The sequence below is a fragment of the Lacerta agilis genome, chromosome 12 (genome assembly GCF_009819535.1).
Source record: "Lacerta agilis isolate rLacAgi1 chromosome 12, rLacAgi1.pri, whole genome shotgun sequence".
NCBI classification, from domain to species: Eukaryota; Metazoa; Chordata; class Lepidosauria; order Squamata; family Lacertidae; genus Lacerta; species Lacerta agilis.
The window spans coordinates 6,655,773-6,677,344 of NC_046323.1; the positions used below are offsets into that span (position 1 = coordinate 6,655,773).

The 21,572-nt window shown below is 39.4% G+C and overlaps 1 protein-coding gene and 1 long non-coding RNA gene across 2 annotated transcripts in view; one reads left to right on the forward strand and one right to left on the reverse strand.

The window, feature by feature from the left end:
- The first annotated feature begins 1,635 nt into the window (after positions 1-1,635).
- On the forward strand, positions 1,636-13,545 carry LOC117055685. Its single transcript, XR_004427665.1, has 4 exons — positions 1,636-1,679; positions 3,483-3,510; positions 9,055-9,144; positions 13,190-13,545. It is a non-coding gene; the product is annotated as an uncharacterized LOC117055685 (long non-coding RNA).
- Positions 13,546-19,321: 5,776 nt separating this feature from the next.
- BBS9 (Bardet-Biedl syndrome 9) overlaps positions 19,322-21,572 on the reverse strand; it is a 210,151-nt gene continuing 207,900 nt past the window's right edge. Inside the window, exon 22 of the mRNA XM_033165417.1 lies at positions 19,322-20,564. Coding sequence (XP_033021308.1) covers positions 20,524-20,564 — 41 coding nt within the window. The 3' untranslated portion in view covers positions 19,322-20,523. The remainder of the gene's footprint in view (positions 20,565-21,572) is intronic.

Genomic DNA, 21,572 nt, shown 5'->3' on the forward strand with positions numbered 1-21,572 from the left:
TATGTCTCCAAACACAGCACTGAATTTAAAGACAGAAAGACCACAATAGCTCAAGAAAAACAATAATTTATAACTCAATCTGACATTCCTATTTAAAAGCAAGTCTCTTTGAATTCAGTGGGGCTTATTCTTAGGTAATTGTGTTCAAGGTTCAGAGAGAGAAGCTGTGTTTAACTTGAACCAAGAGGGAAAGCTCCTGAAGTCTTCCAGGTACATGGTAGGAGAACCGGGGGGGGGGGTGTTTAGTTTTTTATGTGAATGTGGTCAGTAATTTAGTTTCCTGTAAATAACTTTCAAAATACATTCAGATTTAAAGTAAGAGCTTGTAACATTTCAATAGTTCACTAAAAACTCTGTTAAGGCCAACATTTAGGCAAAACCAATCAAATTTAATAAAACACTGTTTCAAGACTTAAAGCTGAAGATGTAAAATGAGAATGTTAAATGAAATGCTAGTGAACTATTCTAAATATATCTTCATTTTGTCATTCTCGGTTAAATTTATGGGTTTTGCCCCAGAATCTTGATTAATTCAGGCACGTTTTTATTAAACTACCTATTGTTAAAACACTTCATAAACTCTTATGGATACTATATCTAATATAGATATATTGTGTAGATACGACTCATAATTAAACACTTGGGTTGTTTTAGTTCTTTTCCCTTGAAACACAGAACAGGCAATTGTTTTGTATAAAAGATGGATTGCTGACTATATTTAAACACTGAAATCAGAATCCTTTAACAATAAAGAAAGCAGGGAGAGGACATTCCCATTTGCAACAGTAATCCAGGCATCTGATATCTGAACAAGTTCTTTTAATTAAAAATAAAATAAAAAATCACTCCCATATGAAGACAATGGATACTTGCACTTTTCACATCCCATGTATACCCCAGACAAATAGGAAATGCTGTCAGGTTTAGCCATAAAAGTGACAGCGGATGCCATTAAATTGGCTACAGACAAAACAAACACAACTGTATAGGCACATTTGTATTTTGTTTTGTGACTTGGTCACTGTAAACAAAATATCCTTGCAGTCATAAAAAGTGTTTTGTGAAAGATAGCCTTTGAACAGCTGGTGTAGCTGATAAGGAGTATGTATTAACAAAGTCACTTGCTGAACAGCACAAGTCAGCTGCAGTTCTTTGTCTGGAAAATTCCTATGTCCCCATAAGTTAGCTTAGCTAAAGAAGTCAGCTGGCATCAAGAACATTAGAAAGGGAGACCCTTGTTATTTTAGTGCTAATTTACAGTATAGCTTCATATTTATTAAAATCTTGTAAAATAAATTGATAATTTGAAACTGATACTTTCTTTTTGCTCGGGAAAACTCATAATTCTCAAGGTATGTTGGACTTCTAAGCAATTGTTTTGAAGGAATCACATACTGAAAAGCATTTCATGTTTGTTTTTTTAGAACAACAGGCTAGCAAATCTAGACCTAACAACACCACCTTTTCATGAAACATTTTTTTTGAAATTTGAGATAAATTGGGGGAAAATATTTATATCCACAGGCATCATCTAGCTGCTGTTAGGATTTTGAACCAACCAAAGCATCAGGAAATCATTCTCTGCCATCCAGCATTTCTGTCCCCTTGTTACAACCTTCTCATCCCAAGGGTAACTGAGCATCCAACCCACCTATTACATATTACTGAAGTCTCTTGAGGTACCTGCAATATTTCATTTACCCTATGACTCCCTATTCCTCACTGGCGTCTGAAGATGATGCTTTGCAGACTGTCCATTATTAGTTTTGTTTTAAAAATTAGGAGGAATGTTCAGTCCCACTAAATTTAATGGAGTTTACTCCCAAGTAAGCATGTACTGGAGTGCAGCCATACTGGAGTGGACAGTGGAACTGGTGTGTACCTTGTGAAATAACTGCGACAGTGCAATCCTACCCATGTCTGCTTAGAACTTAAATACCACGGAATTCAATGAGACTTACTCCCAGGTACATGTGCATAAGATTGCACATTCAGCAATGTTTTGTGCCTGATTATTTAGGTCTGACCACATGGGTGCACACTATTATTTTTAAAAAGTACCACCAAAAGGCAAACTAGGGGCAGTGTTTTACCAGGAACCAGATAACTGGAGACATCCTTGGTGAACAGTTGCAGCATTTCTTCACAAGGGGAGAGTTTGAGCATTTCCCTGCAGAAAAGACTTCTTCAAGACAAGGACATTTTTCAGATTTCCAAGACTCATATCAAAAGAATAGAAAAGCAGAAGCTTCTCTGTTTCTCATTGCTTCATATGAGAAGCTTTACCGTATCTTCCAAAAAACACTTACAATATAATTTGAGATAGGGCTTGCTTCCCTTTTACTAATTTGTTTCAAAGACCATGCAAAGGGTAGTTAAAAGATGTATCTTATTTAATGGAAGGCCAGAAAATCAAAAGTACACATTAGAATTTTGTCACTTCAGTCTAGACATGTTAGAGGTACCAACAAAAAAAGCTTCCCCCCCCACATATTCAGTTCAGTCCCATATATGTTTGCTTCCATGTTAAGTGTGCATAGAATTGCAGATTCACGCATAGTTCTTACACAGAAGGAATGAGTGGAGGTTGTAATTTTTCTCTTGGACAGTATTCTTTGGTGCTGCAATAGAACGCACCTAAAATGATTTCCGTGCTTTGTGCTTGTTTTGATGTCCTAAAAACATTCTCCTTTTAAAATGTCAGTAAAATCCCTCCTGATTATACATTCTTCAAAATGATAAACCCACAGAAGATGGCCCGAGGACATAATATTAATTTCATGTACTGCAATACTGTTCACATTTATTTTCCTTTTATTGTATTCTCACATTTTAGGAGAGTGAGTATATTGTGCTCACAACATATAATAGGTGTGTTAAAAGTACTAAAATTTAATCTACTCAGGCTCTTATGTACGGTATATATTCCATCTTTTCCCACATACTTCTTTAGAGAAACAATTGTAGAATAGTGGCTAGTTACTCTAGCTCCCTTAGAATTAAACAATGTTTGAGACTTCCTTAAATAAATAATAATATTTATAAGACCAAGGAATGAGTAAATAACAGGAATTACATAAAACAAGAAGAAGCCACCCAAAAGATTCTTCAGGTAGTAGGCAGAGAAGGAAAATTGTTGTGCATAGAAACTGCCTATAGATGGCAGCGTTGGGAACTGTCAGCCTCACAGCAGAGTAGATAAGATGTCTCAGCTGGTCCCAGCTACAGCTGTACACTTGGCTTGGTGTGTTCTAAATGTGTTAATGGGTTCTTCTAAGATGGGTAAAATTGCTTTCATGATTTATTTTCCAGAGTCACTTTCTTTGTATACTAGATGCATTTATTTTTATCCTGTATGTGAACTCAAACAAAAAAATCAAATAAAGACTGAATTGCAGAGATTATATCTCTGTCATTAGTTTCCAGATTCAAACTTAGCACAATTGTAAACTGATCTTTCTCTCCCCACCCGCACCCCTTAGGTGGCCGGCTGTGACTCGCATCTTTGTGGTAAGTTTTCAAAGGAAATATTCCCTCTTCCTTCTTGATGCTGACCATAAAAAGCCATCAAGGGCCGCATTAGCTTAGGGCACTTCCAGATGGCTTCTACTGTGGGGACTGGAAACCTTCAATCTGCAACCTATAGGATGCTTAGGTGCTTGCCACATGACTAACAGGGTGAAGGCTGTGATGTGCATATGGCTGCATTTCTGAAACAAATGCCCAAGGAGAAAGTGGAGAGAGTGCTGTTTTTGTGTTGTGCTTTAGAGTACATGGTCAGGAATGTGGGCAGCTCCCGCTGGGACATAAAAATTGTGCTGCTAAGGTCAGACCAATGGCATTTTGTTTTAAATAGCAATAAGGCAGATGCCTCCAGGATCCCCTTTGTTGGGTCATAAAGGTGAAGGCTTCTTTCTGTGATTTGTCTCCCAGCATCTGATTCAAGGTATACTTCCCTTGTATAAGGAAGCTCCACTAGCTATCATTGAAAGTCATAAATAGGTGACCACTCTGTGCCGCACATATGGACAGAAAAATGGTTCGTTTGTATATCCAGAGTTTAATGAAAATATTTTGAAATGCCCAGGTTCTCAGGAGGGAAATGTGAACATTGCAAAAAGCAAGGAATTCTGAGGGCTAAAATAAACATGACTAGGATTGCATGAATGCAATTAACTTGCCCAAATCCTTTTTATACAAATTGCCCCAGGAGAGCCTAAGCCATATCGAGACTGTGTGGGGTAAAAAGAGAGATATTAACCCTTTCTCTTCACTGTGGTCCCAATAAAAATTACCCTATCACCTTTTTTGCATCCAGAGGGAGAAGGATGCCTCCACTGGTGCCAAATGCAGCTCCCCTCCTGAAGCAAATCGAAGTTAGGGAAGGGAATTTTCATTGAAACCACAGCAAGGGAGAGAAACTCCCACTCCAGCCCTCATGGTCCAGATGCTGTTCAGCTGTGGCTGCTATTTGCTTAACAAAAAAGATCCAAGTCAACTGTACTCATGCATTTAACATGTCTAACTTGGCTTAGATGCTGTTCTTGGGGTGGGGATCAGAAAAAGAAAGAGTGGCATGCATTCTGCTATTGTTACTTTCATTAACCCTTTTCCCCAGTGAAAAACCTGCATTCAAAATTCACATAAACCTTTTTGAAATGTTTAATTAAAATTCAACACCCATAGGAATTATTGTTTCATGTTGACTTTGGAATATCACCCCCTTGCTGTGATTCATTCCCTTTCTTTCTTTCTTTCTTTCTTTCTCTTTTGTAGTCTGTTTTTAGGAAGCTTGAACTGAATACTGTTGCATACAAATTCCAAATGAGAAGTCCAGTGTTGCATATAATGTTTCTGTCTGTGTGAAACAGACAGAATATGACCCACCTCTGTTGTGAAAGGGCAAACTGTATTTGAAACATTCAACATAGTTCTCCTGGCTGGTTGTTAGCTCAGAACGGCCCACAGACATTTTGGCACCCAAGGTGGAAAGTAGTTTTGGCTCTTTCCCACCACACTTCTAGCACCATCACCCAAAATCTGAGGAACAGGATGATTTGGCACCCCCTTAATGTTGGCTCTACGATCTGCCAGTCTGATTGCCTGCCACCTAGGCCAGCCCTGCCTCTTTACTTCAAGAGGGAATGGAGAAAACTAGCAACAGAATAAATTAATATCTTGCACCATATTTTTTATTTTTGTAATACTGGAAAGCTGTAGGAGTGAGTTTGCATTGTGTCATGATCACAACTACAAGACTTATTTCCAAGCCAGGGACCAGCCTTCACATATCCAGTGCCAAAAGCAAGGGAGTGACTTGGGATGTGTTCACACCAAGATCACCTTTCTTGGTGTTAATGCACATCTGCAAAGACCTCCTTTCTCAAGACTGGATGTGTTCGAGTAGGGTGTAAATTCTGGCCTCCCACCAGTCTGCAGGGCAGAAAAGGAAGTTAATAGGCCAAGCTGAGATCCTGGCCAACATATTTAAAAAAGCCAACTTGTGGTAGCATCACTGTGTCAAATGATGACATGAATTAGTCCTTAGACATACAAAAATTAGCAGGCCCTTTGAAAATTTGACTTCATTGGGACCAATAAACGACTTTAATAGAACTGAGCTCACCTAGTTCCTACCTAGTCATTTCCTCCAGGAACTCTTAATCTTAAAGCCCCTGTTGGGTCTGTAGCAGAAAGTTACAATGGAAAGTCCTTTTATCCAACCCTTACATTCATCTTCTGGAAACATCATTTTCCCCATTCAGAGTTGTTTCACAGAGTTACTACACAGGTGGCATTTGCATGTGGGAATCTTACAGGCAGCTTCTCACAATGAAGAACCCATGTGAGAGATTGACACACATTGGAATTGATGTGGTTTTTGTGTAATGATTATGTAGGCATGATGTCTGAAACAGCCCTAATTCTCAGGCTAATGTAAACACAAACATGAGCATATATTAATCTAGATTGAAAATTTCCAAATACTTGGATTGCCTTCAGATCAATTAGTCTGTAGTCATGGTCAAGCTACAGAACTAGTCCAGTCCATGAGATGCTAACCACTGTCACGACCTATCCTAGTGTAGGGTTGCCATATTGCAAACAGTGGAAATCCAGACAGAAAAGTTGTTGTTGTTGTTGTTGTTGTGTGTTTTTTTAGATTTGCCCAGATTTGTAGGTAGGGTTGCCATATGTCTGGATTTTCCCAATTTCTACCAAGACACTGCTGCCAACAGCTATTTGGTGAGTGGTGGTGAACATGCAAAAGGAAGGGGAATGGCTTTGGGGAGATCATAGAATGAGGCAAAAACTGATAACACAAAAGCAAGACAGCCAGAGATTCTGACCTTGCAATGCAGGAGAAAAGAGGTACTAACAGCAGTCTACAAACTCAAATTGGTGGAGATGATTATTTTAAACCAATCAATTTTCATGTGTCTAAACTGCCCAAAATCTCACTGAGAATATGTGACCTTACAAATCAATCTTCCTGGCTGCTGAAGACCACATGCAGGGTTCACAAGTACCTTCCACCCGTTTTGATTTCACTTGACATTTTAAAGTATGTGCAAGAGGTACTTAGCGGATGTTGAGCCATTACCTTGATCCTTCCTGTCTCAATTTTTAATGGAGCTCTTAGGAACATAATTCGCTTGGTGCTGGATGAGTTGCTTCATTAAGATCATCCCTTCTTAATTCCTTGCATACATACACACATTATTTAGGCCAGATGTTTGTAATGGTATTGCCAAAAACAAAAGTTTACATGTTGAAAAGGTCACACACTATAATGCACAGAATCAAGATCTGAATGGAGCCCTGCCATGCTCCCGAGCATTACAGTGGCACACAAAAACTTCGGCAACACCCTGATGCAGTTAATAAATAATAGATATCACACATTAAGTGCTTGCAGTATCTCCTTCAAACTCTATGGGTCAAGACTAACAACCACTTGGCACGTGACAAGCTGTTTAAAAATGGGAGCAAGGTGAACAGAAAATTGAAGGCCATCCTATAGCCAGCAAGAATATATCTACAGTGCATGTTGCTCAGACCATAGAGCAAACCTTTTCAGGAGGTTTTATAGGAGACAGGGAACATCACATGACCTGCTCAGGTCTATTGGTGCAAAGAGGTTTCCTTGGGTGGTCTTCCTTAATCTCTACCCACTGCAGACTCTAGACTCACATTAATGTGATTCCATAGTCCTAAAATGAAGGCCCATATTGTTAGATCTGTACCATTGAAGCCCCACCCCATATAGCTGTTTTAACTGGTCTTTTTAAATTCTTATTAGTTTTTATTCACCCATTATTTATGCTTAATCAAGTATTCTATGTATATGTTTTAATCTACGGTTGGTTTTTGCTCACATTTATTTAACAATTATTCGCTTAGATTCATACTGTTATTTATTTAGATGTTTTGCTTATGCTGGTCTGTGACCGAATAAAGTAAATTCATTCATTCATTCATTCATTCAGTGTGCTTCCACAGATGTGGGGAAGGAGAGGAGGTTCATCTCTACACATACGTAGTGTCTACAGATGACGACAAATCACAAGCATCCTTTCATCCAACTTGTAGGCTGATGGCAGGCAACAATTAGATTTATATCTCGTTACAGCTCACAGTTTATTAATAGAAATAACACAAAGTCATGAAAGCAAAAACAAAATGTGGCAATCACATATATGGGAAGGCTGCACTTACTCAGAGACGAGAAATAGTAACTGCACATGCTCAGTACTACTTTATGTATTCCAGTTCTGAGCCTGGATTTTAATTAAGCCAAATGTATGTTGTATAGCGGGAAGCGGGTGGCACTGTGGTGTAAACCACTGAGCCTAGGGCTTGCCGATCAGAAGGTCGGTGGTTCGAATCCCCGCGACGGGGTGAGCACCCATTGCTCGGTCCCTGCTCCTGCCAACCTTGTAGTTTGGAAGCACGTCAAAGTGCAAGTAGATAAATACGTACCACTCCGGTGGGAAGGTAAACGGTGTTTCCGTGCGCTCCTCTGGTTTCACCAGAAGTGGCTTAGTCATGCTGGCCACATGACCCGGAAAAACTGTCTGCGGACAAACGTCAGCTCCCTTTGCCAGTAAAGCGAGATGAGTACCGCAACCCCAGAGTTATTTGCGACTGGACTTAACTGTCAGGGGTGCTTTACCTTTACCTTTTATGTTGTATAGCAATTTGTCAGTCTACAAATAGGCTCCATTGTTTTGCTATACCTCTGGGTATAGGGCAGTATATTATTATTATTATTATTATTATTATTAATAATAATATGAATGTTGTTTAGTACGCTTCAGTCAAGAACAAAAGGCACCAAGAGTTTGTGTATGTGCTGCAAATACCATGTCACGTGTTTCCTTTCCTTCCTGGCAAGAGAGGGGGAAAAGTGAGCAGGGGAGAAAACCCTAGAAATGCAGAGAGCAGAGGAAGCAAGAATCCCAACCTCTTTGTAATTGCAAGAATAACACCCCCTGCGGTAGAGAATCTTCTCATACTTAAGGCTTTATAAGCTGTATATTTGTGAAGTTTCCTTCTCCTGCCTCCCAGCCATATGTTGCTCTGCTGTATATTTATTTCTTGCAGTTGTAATATATGGAAAATAAAGCACAAACCTGGGAGAAAGGAGAAAACCATCATGGGATGAAAGTATGTTGGCAGGGTGGCTCATGTTCATCTGTACGACACAGTATCATGTGATTACTTGCACATCACCATGAAACATCCATCATCAGAGATCTAATGCTAAAATAGACATACGGCAGACACACAAGGCATCAGCCAGTCCTTATTTGATAGGCCTTAGGGTATGGCTTTGTTGCTGTTTCTAGAATGAAGTGTGCAATACTTAAGTTTTTGGCATGTAAATACTAAGGGTTTGGGTGAAAAGAGATCTTACTATAAATGAAATTGAAAGTACATCAGAGCAGAAACCCATTTCCTCCCCCATCCACTGTGTTAATCTGTAAAATCTTGTTGCCTTGATGCTGCTGCATGCATAAATTAACAATCATATTTATGTGTTTTTAGTAGAATTGACCCACTGTGTAGAAGAGTGAGTTGGCTGAGGACAAAAGTTCAGAGAGTAAGTTTCTGGTGAGAGGCCATAACAACAGAAGCCAGGTAAGGAGGGTAGGAATCAGCTAAGAGAGAGATGAAACTGGAGTACAATAGATCAAACCCTGCTGTTCTCTTAGCCAAATGGCCTTTGTGGGAGAACTTTAAAAAGGCCCTGTCCTTCAGCTGAGAGTGTGCCTGAAGCTGTAATTAGCTTCAAACCATGGCCTGTCCTACGCAAAAGGAAAATGTCACACAGTGGTGGGCGTTCTTGGAGACATTGTGGTAGAATCTGGGTACCAGCTGTTGCCTCTGGAAAAGAACTTGCTGTGGACACCCACAGCTCCGCAAGGCTGGCAGGAGGCAGATCCGGTGTTCCTCTTCCTTCACACCTCTTTCCCCTTTCCAGTTTTTTTCCCTAGGCAACCCAGTGGGACACAAAAAAAAGTCTGGTTCAGGAACTTCTAAACCGGTACCAGATCCACTCCTGTGCTTCATACAGGGCCATCCGCAATCAGAACTCATTTAGCCAGTGAGGCATGTGCAAATAATTAGGGAGGGGCAGGATGTGAGACCACTCTATTTTAGACACACTCTCATTACTGTTCCCTTTTGGCCCTCCCTTGGAATGTTCCACGCATTTTGACACACCTACTGATTGCCAGATGAGTGTGTCAGTTACCATTTAGTACTCATCTGATGACCAGCTGACATTTACTGAATGATTCATCCACACAATAGCCCCTGCTGAATTTGGACTTGATGAACACGTTACAATCAGAACACATGTAAAGCAGGCAGACTGCTGTGAAATCTGTACTCTAATAAAGTCCAAAGGAGCTCCTAAAAGTTTGCAGTTATGAATCTAACCTTTACCTTTACTCTCTGAAACCATAACCAGAGTATGCAGAGCATACTCTGGAAAGCTGAAAGCAGCAGTATAACCAAATCCCTCTGGAGGCCAGGCGAGTACAAAACACCAGAGATCCAACGTTGATCATGAAGTCAGCAAAGTCCTGGTTCTACAACTCTTCCCTCCCACTGTGGCCTCTCTCCCTCAATCCATCCAAGTAATAAAATAAAAATGGCAGTCGAGGACAGCAAGAAAGATGAAGAGGGGGAAGATAAAATGAATGTTGCCACACATAAAACATAAACCCAGTCAGATGGGCAGGGTATAAATAATTAAAAATCATTCTTATTATTAAACATGCAACATAAGGCAAATGCAGCATATTCCACAGTGTAACGCTATTGGCTATCACAGTTGCCACCTTGACCTTGTAGCCAGCCAGCAACAGCCTCTCCCCAATGTACATGTACTGTACTTAATTGTTCAAGAAATCCAAGATTCCACTGCTGGTAAATACTCTCAGCCAATAACCGTCAGCTGCCTGCAGTGAAGTATAATTTCCACAATTCAACTGCATCTTTACATAATGCATTTTTCAGCTCCTGATAATGCATCCTCAAACCTGTTTCCTGTTGATCCATTAAGTGCCTATATATTCTAGTGGTTCATTCTCACTCTACTGTTAATAATATGCAGCTATCCTCTTGTGATAACTATAGTGGTAGCAATTCTCTTTCATCAACACTTGTAATTACTTGGTGCAGTTTTTTTCTTTCCAAATTCATCCTTGAGATGACTCTCATAATCCCTTGCAACTAATGGTTTGGAGGTTGATGGTGTTAATTTTGTTTATTTGTTCGTTGCATTCATATCCCACGTTTTCTTTAAGGAGCTCAGCATGGTGCATATGATTCTTATTTAGCTGGGTGACCTTGGACCAGTCTGTCTCTCAGCCCAACTCACCTCACAGGGCTGTTGTGAATATAAAAATAGGAAGAAAAGAACAATGTATATCACCTTGAGCTTTTTGGAGGAAAGATGGGATAGAAATGTGAAAAATAAACCATCATCATCATCATAAATTGTTTGGGCTACACTAGTGGTTGTTAAAGTATCAAGGAAAGCAGGAGAAGAGATAGGCTGAATTTGCCAAGCTGGAGACTTGAAATACAGCTGGCTGCTTCCCTAATCCTGGAGAGACCACTGTAAGCCAGTGGGAATCTTGCACCCTTTGCCCCGAGTGGCACGTAAGTGGCTGCTGGCAGCAGTGATAGAAGAATAGGATGGGATTCCCATTGCTACCCTACAGTTTGTGCCAGCCTTTTGCAACAGTTCCATCCTCAAAAAACTAACTACAAAGTATGAGCCCTGCAAATCGTACAATCACTTTCAATGGTTCTTTTAGCGGTGTTAGAATAAAGATGAGCATGGCAGCAAAAGTGCTGTTTGCTAATTTTCTTCTCTACACTTTATCTGTACATTTCTTCTCTATATTTTATTTGTACACCCAGCACATTCTGCATACACTATACACTCAAGAGTGGTTCACAACAAAGCAAGACAAAAAAAAGTAAATGCAGAAAACCCTCAACTCAGGCAGCAATGGAGAATCTCCAGCTTTATAATATGTCTATGAAAAGCTGATTGCTTTACATTATTTATGGATCCCAACTGTCTCCACCCCAATTACTGTTCCGGGAAAGAAAACAGTTAACACCCTTTGTGTCTCTGGCAATTGATTTCATCTATGCTTCAAATATATTGCAGTCACTTTACCCATTAATTATTAGACTATTCCTTCTTAATTTAATTGGATTAGCATGTTTTGAAGAGCTACTTCTGAAGGTGCTTGCTAGCAGGAGGGTTAACCGCAAACATTGTTACACATTCAATGCTAATACTCTGGGCCACATCGATATTGTTCCATATCCTATCCAGTCGGTTTATAGGGCCAGCTCTTCCTTAACCACAGCAGAACTACTTTAGATTATTTTGTGGATTAAGGGTAGACACAGCAATATGTTTTGAAATGGTCCATTTCATCAGAATTATTAGAACCCCTTCCCCCAAAGAACACTAGGTTCAGGTGCAATACAAATCCATTCTTTAGTTAGCTAAACCATTGGTGGGGAGCCTTCAGTCTATGGGACCTAATTAGACCTGGCAGTCCTCCACATTTGGCCCACGAGGCCACACCCACTTGCCCTACACCCAGCACCATGTGATAGATGCTGAGAGCAAATCCCTTTGAAGTTGTTGCCTGAAGTTGTAATGATGTCAAGTGATTGACAGTAAGGTGGCCCCACCTAAATGTCGAAGTTGGCCTTCAATGGGTGAGGGAAGTAAGGATCTAGCCTGCAGGCTGGATCCAGTTCTTAACCCTGAGCAAAATTATGGTTTATTTTAACATCTGAACTAAAGCCTGCCCATAAATTTCAAATCTTAAACCTCAGTTTGAAGCTGGTTTGCAAATCACTGTTTCTGCTAAATTCAGACAATTGACAACCACAGTTATGGCTGCTGCTCCACCGCAGGAGCCTTCTGCACCAAGTAGAGGTGAATGAACTTAATGAAATTATAAACCAGAGCAGATGGGAAACAAAAGCGGGCCAGCAGCCCTAAACTATGGTTTGGCTGATGTTTGTTGGAAAGCTCAAACTATGGTGTGGTTTCTTAGCTATGGCTAGCATAATGTTTCACATTGCATCTGAACCAAGCCTTCATTTTGGCTCTTGACTCAGTGAAGCTACCCCAGAATGTAGCTGTGGTTCTTACGCAAATGAGACTACTAAGAGCTTGTGGTCAGAGGTTGGGAGCACGAACACTATTCCCACTGGTCATACTGTTGCAATATGGACTTCCCAGTAGACACTTAAGATGTAACTGCAAACGTTTCTTCCTAATCGCCACTACGAAGCTAAATTGTTTATTTTGAAAAATTACTTTAATAATCTTTACCTATTTACTTTATTGAAATTAGGTAATATTGTGATCCATATAACCAGCTCATATTTTCAGCAGCTCAATTTGGAATGCCCTCATTTTTTACTTCTTTATTTACCCAGGCATTTTAATTGACTAACCCTAAACCATAAAAGTAATTTATATCACCATTTTCTATAATTTTTAATTTGAACAAAAATTATTATGTATATTATTGTTGTGGAATACGGATTAGATGGGCAGTTTATAAATGTTTTACATAAATAACGTATCTGATCATTGTTTTTAAACTATAATAGTTTCTTTTTACAGTAGATTCAAAATCTGAATGCAGGGATTTCATAGGAAAAGATGCAGTCACCCTCAAGGAAGTTTCAGTCTGCAAGTGATTACTAGCTTATTACAAAGTCTTTTCAGATTCCCACAACTTGCAATCACCTGGGAAATACAATGGTATTTAATAACTGGTAAAGTCTGGACATACCTTCCCAGTATGTTTATTTTTCTGTATATCTTTTATTCTCTCACCCAGAGCAGATGTTAAGATATGGTGGCCAAGACACGCTGCCAGAAGATATCAGGTCAAATCACTTAACTTTGTTTTGCTTCAATCCCACAACTAATTAAATCACTTGTTTTTACATTGAACCCTAATAAAACACCGCTAGATAGCTGCGCTGTGATCTCTTGGCCACACTTATGAAAAAAAATGAGCACATGGGAAATCAACAATGCAGACAAAGACTTCTAAAATTGATATTTCATACCATATGTTTCATATTTTTAAAAACGGGAGATTTTTATCTGTCCTAATGTGGCTAGTAGAAATAATTACTATGGGGTTTTCTGGAAATGCTAAAATAATTGCAGTGCAATGAGAGGGGTAGATGTACTCTTAGTCTGGCACTGCAGTATTTGAATCTATAAAATTCCCTTGGAAAGATTATCGAAAACAAATTCAGCAACTCCTTTGTTACCCATTCCACCTTTTGCAGCAGAGAATTAAAGCAAGTTTATAAGGTAACTGACGCATTCATTCATTCATGGGCTTCTTCACCCACTAGCACAACCACCCACAAATGGTTTCACTCATAAGCAGTACAAACCACAGTGGGATTGTGGGATAAACATTCCAGAGGGGATGAGGTGTGATGAAGGTACAATAGAAGTTCCGCAGAAACCGTGCAGATTGGCATCGAAGTCAAACAATCCATGCCTCTTTCTAGCCCCAGTGGGAATTTCAAACAGGTAAAGAGCAGAATAGGTAAGAAATGGAACATTTGCAAAACTTGGGAATACTTATTTTGGGGAAAGGGGGTTAACAAAACCAGAAGAGATAAGCCACTTGCTCAGGTGATGGCCAAGGGCAGAAGTCAAGAACCTACAATCACCTCTACATGTCCCCTCATATTCCCTGGAATCTGGGCCAGGACTGTCCATGTAGCTTCAACCTATTTTTAGCCAAAAGTCCCACATCACTTTCCTCTGATCTCCACTACATGTATAAGGTATGCTATGATCCTTGGGATTCTAGATTCTCAGCTAGACAACAGAACTAAAGACAGTCCTGGTTTAAGAACACGTGAATGCATAACATTTAAAAAATATTTATCTCTCTTCCAGACCTATCTTACATGAAGTCAGGCCGTTGGTTCCACATTGCCCAGTACAGTGACAGCAAATGTCTTCCCCAGCTCTGCTACCTGAAAGACTTCTAACTGGAGATGTCACAACTGAACTATGACCCTTCCCCAGGAATGATTCTTCTCAGTACTTAAAAGAAATGGGTAAAGAACTGCAAACAAACTTACGAGTTTCCCCCCAAACAGCCCATAAAGTATGTTTCAATTGTGTCACTTATGTGCTGTAGATTTGAACTGATCTTGCTAAATAAACTACACAAGAGTTTAATCACAGATGCATAGATTTGTTAAAGCTACAAGACATTGGATGTAACATTTGATCCCTGAAACAGAATCCAGCAGCTCTAACAGGATGCTGGCTTTAGCCTGCCATAAAGACAGAGCAACAGCTAGCAACATGCCATGCTTAACTAAGGGTGATAATGGCTGAACAAACAATAAGAGATAAGGCATCACCACTATCAGCCAGTAACTAGCCCACTTGATCAGTCAGGAACTCCTTTGTATTGCTAACACAACAGTCAAATCCTGAACCATCAAGTCACCTAGAACAAAAGGCGAATTTTCCTTTGAAAAGGTGGGGTAAAATGGTTTTATTTAAACTTTTTTATCAGATGCACCGCAAATCTCATTCAACAACCTGTCCCCAGTTACTTTTTGCTTTTGCAGAAGACTGATAACCTGAAAAAGATTTCAGAGGCAAATAAATCCATTTCAAAAAAAAAATGTGTAAAAATTGCTGTTTTGATAAAGACAATATTTTATTTAGCACAGTACATAAATAATAGTATATTTCTACTTATAGATTTAACATGAAAATTATCCTCGCCCAACATCCTTTGGTTTGTGGCAGTAAATTATTCTCCATATATAGCAACAAAAATATCAAGCATACACCTAATACAGAAATATAGATGGCAATAAGAAACCTTGTATTATTGAAATAAAATCTAATAGAAAAAGGCGTATTACTCTTTGCCTAATACTATTTTGAATTGTGGACAATGTAACAATTCCATGTTCTGTCTGCAAAGGAATTGCTTTATGTTAGTAACAGCTCTAAAATGGAAAAGCAGACTAGAAATAGTCATTATAGAACAATCCACAAATCACTGAATGCTGTATAGTAGCTCTTAAAACTCCCTTCATCTCCCTCCACAACTAAGATAACATCATTTCAAATGCTTTGATTTAACTGATTTGTGGAATAGGCTTTTTGTGCCATTAAGTAACTCTCAACCAACATAGATGCAACTGTGCATTGCTTACCTGCTCTGTGGCTCATAGCCTTGGGCAAATATTCTTCAGCAATCAAGTACTACAGAATATTCAGCTCTTTAAAGAAATCAAAATTTGACTTTTTGTTGAAGGATGCAAGTTAGAAAATACTTTTGAAAAATGGTGGAAAGTTCAAACTACAGTATACCTTGTAGAAATATCAAGTTAGCATCTGTGATGAATTGGCTAGAACATAAAACACTTTGCCCACAATTCCTACATTTATATATGCCTATAATATATTTGACAAAGACAAAACATTTGTTTTGGTACAAGCATTCATAAAAAATAGAGCATACTTTTTAAATAAGTTGATGACGTTAACACCCATTCTGCATATTTAAAGCTTGTCTGATTGTAAATGAACGTTTTAAAAAAAATATTCTCATCCTTTACTGAAAATATAAATAACTAACACAAGAAAATTCAATTTAGACTAAGGATTGTGACCTCTTTATTAGCCATGTAACCAACTTAATATCGCTTCAGAGTCCCACACTTGACTTAGTAATATTATCTTCACTGTGTTCAGAAACATGGGTGCTGACTTTTGCACAGCAACCTCCACCCAATGAGCTAATTGGCTTATATTTAATTTTTAAACACATTTGGCTTTGACTTTTCTGTTTTTGGCAGTCAAGATGATCACACTGTAACAGATATTATGTTGGAGGGCATTCTGTTACGTTATTATCTACGCTACAAATGGCAATGTCCTTTGAGCTACTTTCATCCACATAGCCCAAAGAAAATGAAAACGGTGACTCACCTGCACTGTTTCCTGCCTGCTAAATGAACCCGGGTATGTAATTAATTGCTCCATCTTTTCGAAAAGGTAAAAGACCTGCATGTGTTATTACTACTCATACTTTATCCACGAATAATTCACATTTTCTGTATTTCTTTATAAATATTGTAGATTGCAAGATCTGTCCTAGTAGGTTGTCCTGATGTGAATGGGAACTGTGTAACTGCATGGTGTTCTCACACTATTTCTATTCACATCGGAAGCCAAAACTGCACAAATTGTGGCCCTTGGGTGTGCTACACCAACCATGTACTGAAGGCTTCCACCTGTTTTACAGATGCTGTTATCCAGTCCAACTGGGGCCATAAATGCAGGTGCTTTAGATCAAACACCCGAGGATTCACAATATACAACTGGTGTCCCACCCAGAGAGGACATCTTGTGCATGCCTGTCATAAATGTTTGAGAACAGCAAAACGTTCCTGAGGGACTTTCCTGAATTTCAATAGAAATTCCATACCACACTTCACTAACTTTAGGCTTAGAATAAAAGAAAACTAACATGGATATGTATGTTTACAAAACCAAGTCTGTTGGCATGCTTCCATTTTTAAAAGCCCCAAACTCTTACTTGGCAGAATCAGCCAACTTAGCCTGTTTTACAGATATTCTATATCCATCACAGGTGGTGACCCAGTTTACAAGTTACACTAAGCTAAGCCACAGTTTGGTCCTGAGCAGGGTGTCTGCAGCAGGACCAAGGGAGGGGACCTGAGACTGTGATCTTGATTCCAGGAACCCACACATTTGTTCATTGTGTTAAACCATGGGTTGGCTTAGTGTTACAAGTGGACTGAGCTAGTGAGGCCTTTCCAGCAAATGGCTGTGCATCCTCTGATCGCCTCCACTGCTTTACATGCAAATGCAGAGGCTTAGCTGCCCACCTGAGGTAGGATTTTTATTTTTATATCTTCTCACAAACCTTGCAACATTAAATCACCGACATCCCTAGGTGGGGAGACACCCCTTTTCCCATGTTGGTGACAGCTTTTAATTGTTAAAAGGGTGTGGGATATTCCGATCTCTAATCTGGATTTAGTTGCAGCTTTCTGCTGGCAATTGTGGCTATGGGATATATTACCCACCTACTCGATTCTTTGTTCCTGGGGAGAAAATGGACATCATGGAAGTTGGTAGTTCTGCTTCTAGTCTTTCGATATGAAGTTGGGCAAAGCGATTTGCTTGACCCCAGCATCTTTTGCAATGGTCTTAATGAAAGTGGTAACAATTCAACCTGCAAGTGGAGTCTCTCATGATGGCAAACTTTCTCACAAAAAAGCCTTTCTATATATATAAAGTTTGATATCAAGGCAAAGGCTAGACTGGAGTTTTTCTCCCTGACACAGTATCTTTGACATGGGGTAATATGGAGGAATGTTTAGACACGTCGTGTGAACTCAAAGCCCAGACCCAGATCTACCACATCAGGGGAATGACACCAATGTAACGGACCTATTTTCTTCCCCAAGTCCACCTGTCCCTTCCACTATACCTGGAGCGCACTGTAGGGGAGTGTTTTTGGTTTCGGTTGCTAATTCTATTTTTTTACTGGTACGTCTGTGAAATACTGACCTAATTCTTCTGAAAAACAATGACATTTAAAATTCTAAAGAAGTTGCTCAGGAAGAAATTGAGCACCACTATCATTTTTTAAAAATAAACTAACCGCAGGCACGCCATCACATGCAACAATAAAGAGTGGCAAAATAGGACATTTTATCAGAATTATCTGGAAGAGAACTGTGACCACAAAAGAGGGTTTTAGAACTGTGTTTAATGTTTAAACTGAAGAGCTTAGGGAATTGATTAGTTCCCCCTGGATGTTCAGTGGTCCCTGAAACAGGGGAAGAGACACACACACGTGCTTCCCGTTAATACACAACAGGTCCATTTCATGAGTTTCCAACTTTCTCCTGCAGGAAAATGCATAGGAAGGAATGTAGCCTAAAATCTGGGTCCTACCCACACACCCTCAAGATGAGGCCCTCACCATTAAAGACATGTTAAACCGTGACAGCCATCTTGAAACAAAGATCCAGCAGCAGGAAGAGAACAAAGCAGCATCTAAAGAGATGCGACGCACAAATAAAAGCTTGCCCAAACTGTGTTGATGCTATAATCCAAAACATTCTCCTGCATCAGAACGAGATCTGGGGCGGCCAATACTGAACTGTGACTTCAAATCCAAAGGTTTCAATATTGCACAAACTAACACTAAGCGAATCTGCACCACTGATTTGGGCTTAGCCCCAAATACATCCCCCAAAAGCCTCTATGAGCAGAGAAAGAGAAACCTAAATATGAGCACCTGGCTAGCCAAGAGTCTACAGCTACAATGTGAGTTACCAGAAAAAAACTGAAGTTTGCAAAAAGTGGGACAGATACAACTTCACTTTATAGCACTACTTCAGCTGAATACTAAATCAGCCACAGCAAATAGGCTACCCTAACCCTGATCTGACCAAACACAAACAGGAAGTAGATGCTGGGGGGTGAGCAGAACATTCAAAACAAGCCAATTTACAAAGTGATAGAGATAGGACTGAGATGCTTTCTCAAGTATTCACAGGCCGAAGAAAAAGATGAATTGGAATTGTGCCCAATTTTGCAGAAGACAAAATTCTGCAATGAGAAATGGTAATCGTGTAGTGATTTTTCACAGGTCCCAAAATGGAAGGAAATGACAATGACTTTGGGCGTGATCCAGCCAGAATATAGTATATTTAAGTCCCATTTATTTCAGTGAAAGAGTTAAGCATATACTTATTTTAAAGCAATTAACAGGCTGTATTTTGCCCATAACTTAGTCCTTTCCAACAATATATGCTTACTCTGAGGTGGGTCAGGTGGTACTTATCTCTACACCCAATCCTTGATTGATACTTTCAGTGGCTTGTTCATTTTGTAATCTGTGGTGCACCGACTAGACCAAAACAAAAGTAGAAGCATATGCCTTAATTAAAGTATGTAGCACTGGAGCCAGACCTGAGTTATTTTCACACAACGGTACATGTTCCTGAATTAACCCTATTTTCATCTTGACGTCATTAGTCCTTTCAAATGCTTTCTTGTGCACGTTATCATATATAAAATACACAATTTTAGAGCCAATGCCTGATGTTTTAGGGCTGCAACTCTCAAACTCTAGATTGTATGAAATCTGCTATTTCATATCCAAACACCAACATTTTAGGATTGAACCCTGAAAGTTGAGACTGGCACATATGTGCAATGAAGTTACATAGTTAAAATAAAATACACTCTCTGAATCTGCCTACCAAGATGCCAGGTGTATATCAGATTTTGGAATTCTGTAAAATATATGGTTGAGGCATAAATGAATAATTAAACTAGTCTCATTTTTATATCCCTGAGTTTCAGGACTTCCAAAAGCCAGGTTTGAAGATTTTACTATCAAGAATAACATCAGGAGGGAGCCGGAAAAGGGAAACGTGTATTATTGAGGATATTAAATGGTAAGTCCAGTAACATAGTTCATGAGCTGAAGGGGGATAGGGAGATTGTTAACTTTTATCAAAGCTGTAACATTAGGGCAACATTAACAATCCTCAAGTCAGACTGGGCAGTGAGGGGCCTAAAAATTGAGATCTACACATGAAATGTTTGTGTGCGAACGTGCATTTCTTGGTGTATAAAGTCTTTGATCATCAGAATTTCTAAAGAGCACTTATAACCCCATACATATATGACTGCTTGGTAAGTGGTCCAGAACCTGTTAATAAGAAAGTGTGTCAAAGTAAGGGATAACCAGTGCCTGGTTGCAATTGTAAGCATTTTGCACTGTTAGTGGACGTCCTTCTTGAGGTTGGTTGTGTTCACTACAGAGGAAAATAAATTGTTCCTGCTGGATTGTAAATGCACAGATTTTAAAAATCCTCCTGAGGGTTCCCTTGCGCTTTTCATGGCTTTTCTGCTTCCTGTAATTCATCCTGTGGCAAATCTAGAGAGAAACAGAAAGAAAAAAAGAAGATTATGTCTAAATGTGGTTATGCCTAGCAGCCTTGATGTTAATACCTTGCAATTCTATTGCCTGCCAAAGTCCTGAGTATCACCAAAGTCAATACTTTCCAGTAATTTAATTTCCTGGTATTCCACTACTTTGCAAATTACAGAGGCACTTCAGTCCTTCTATGCCCCTTTGACCAAGTGTACCTAACCTTAGAAGAGATAAGAGAACGAATAAACTTTCCAGAGGCATATTTTTAAAGTGCCGTTCCTTTATAACTGGCTGACACCTTGGGAGGACTGGCTATAACAACCCATTAGTCAGGAAGATGGTTTCTTTAAAATTATCTCTCCATTAATTCTGCCTTTTATGTTGACAGTGCAAGGAGGGGGAATAATAAAGCTGCCTTTGGAAGAGAAACTGGAATCTATAAATGGTGAATAGTTCAATTCAGATTTCAATTCCTCCATCCCAACTTCTCTGTCGCTTTTGGTTCTTAAGAATTTGGTCACATGAGAAAGTGGCTGGGTGTGTTGTTAAGAAATTGAACAAACTTTACAGAGGATCTAGAGCCAGAGAGAGATGCAAAGCACCTCAAAGGCTAATCAAGAGCAGCAGCTCAGTGGAAAAACACTGTGGTGACACAAAAGACCAAAGCAATGAAGTCTCAGCAAGAGCATTAATTCCCTCAGGGTCTCTGAGGCTCTTTTCTCCAAAGTGTCTGCTTTCCAAAAGACAATTAAAAGGACCATGTGGAGAGTTGGGTTGGACTGGCAAAGGTCATCTTGCGATGGACCTTCTTTTGTTCTGTGCTGTTAGCACACGCTGAGGTGCTGCAGGGATCACCATAAGATGCTGTCTCATTTAATAACTTCATTAATGGCCAGGAAGAGAGAGTCAAGCAGTAGGTTAATTAAAAGGGCAGATTATAATAAACTGAGAAAAACCACAAATACTAATCAAGAGAATGAAAACACATATACACACAGACAAAGTTGCTGG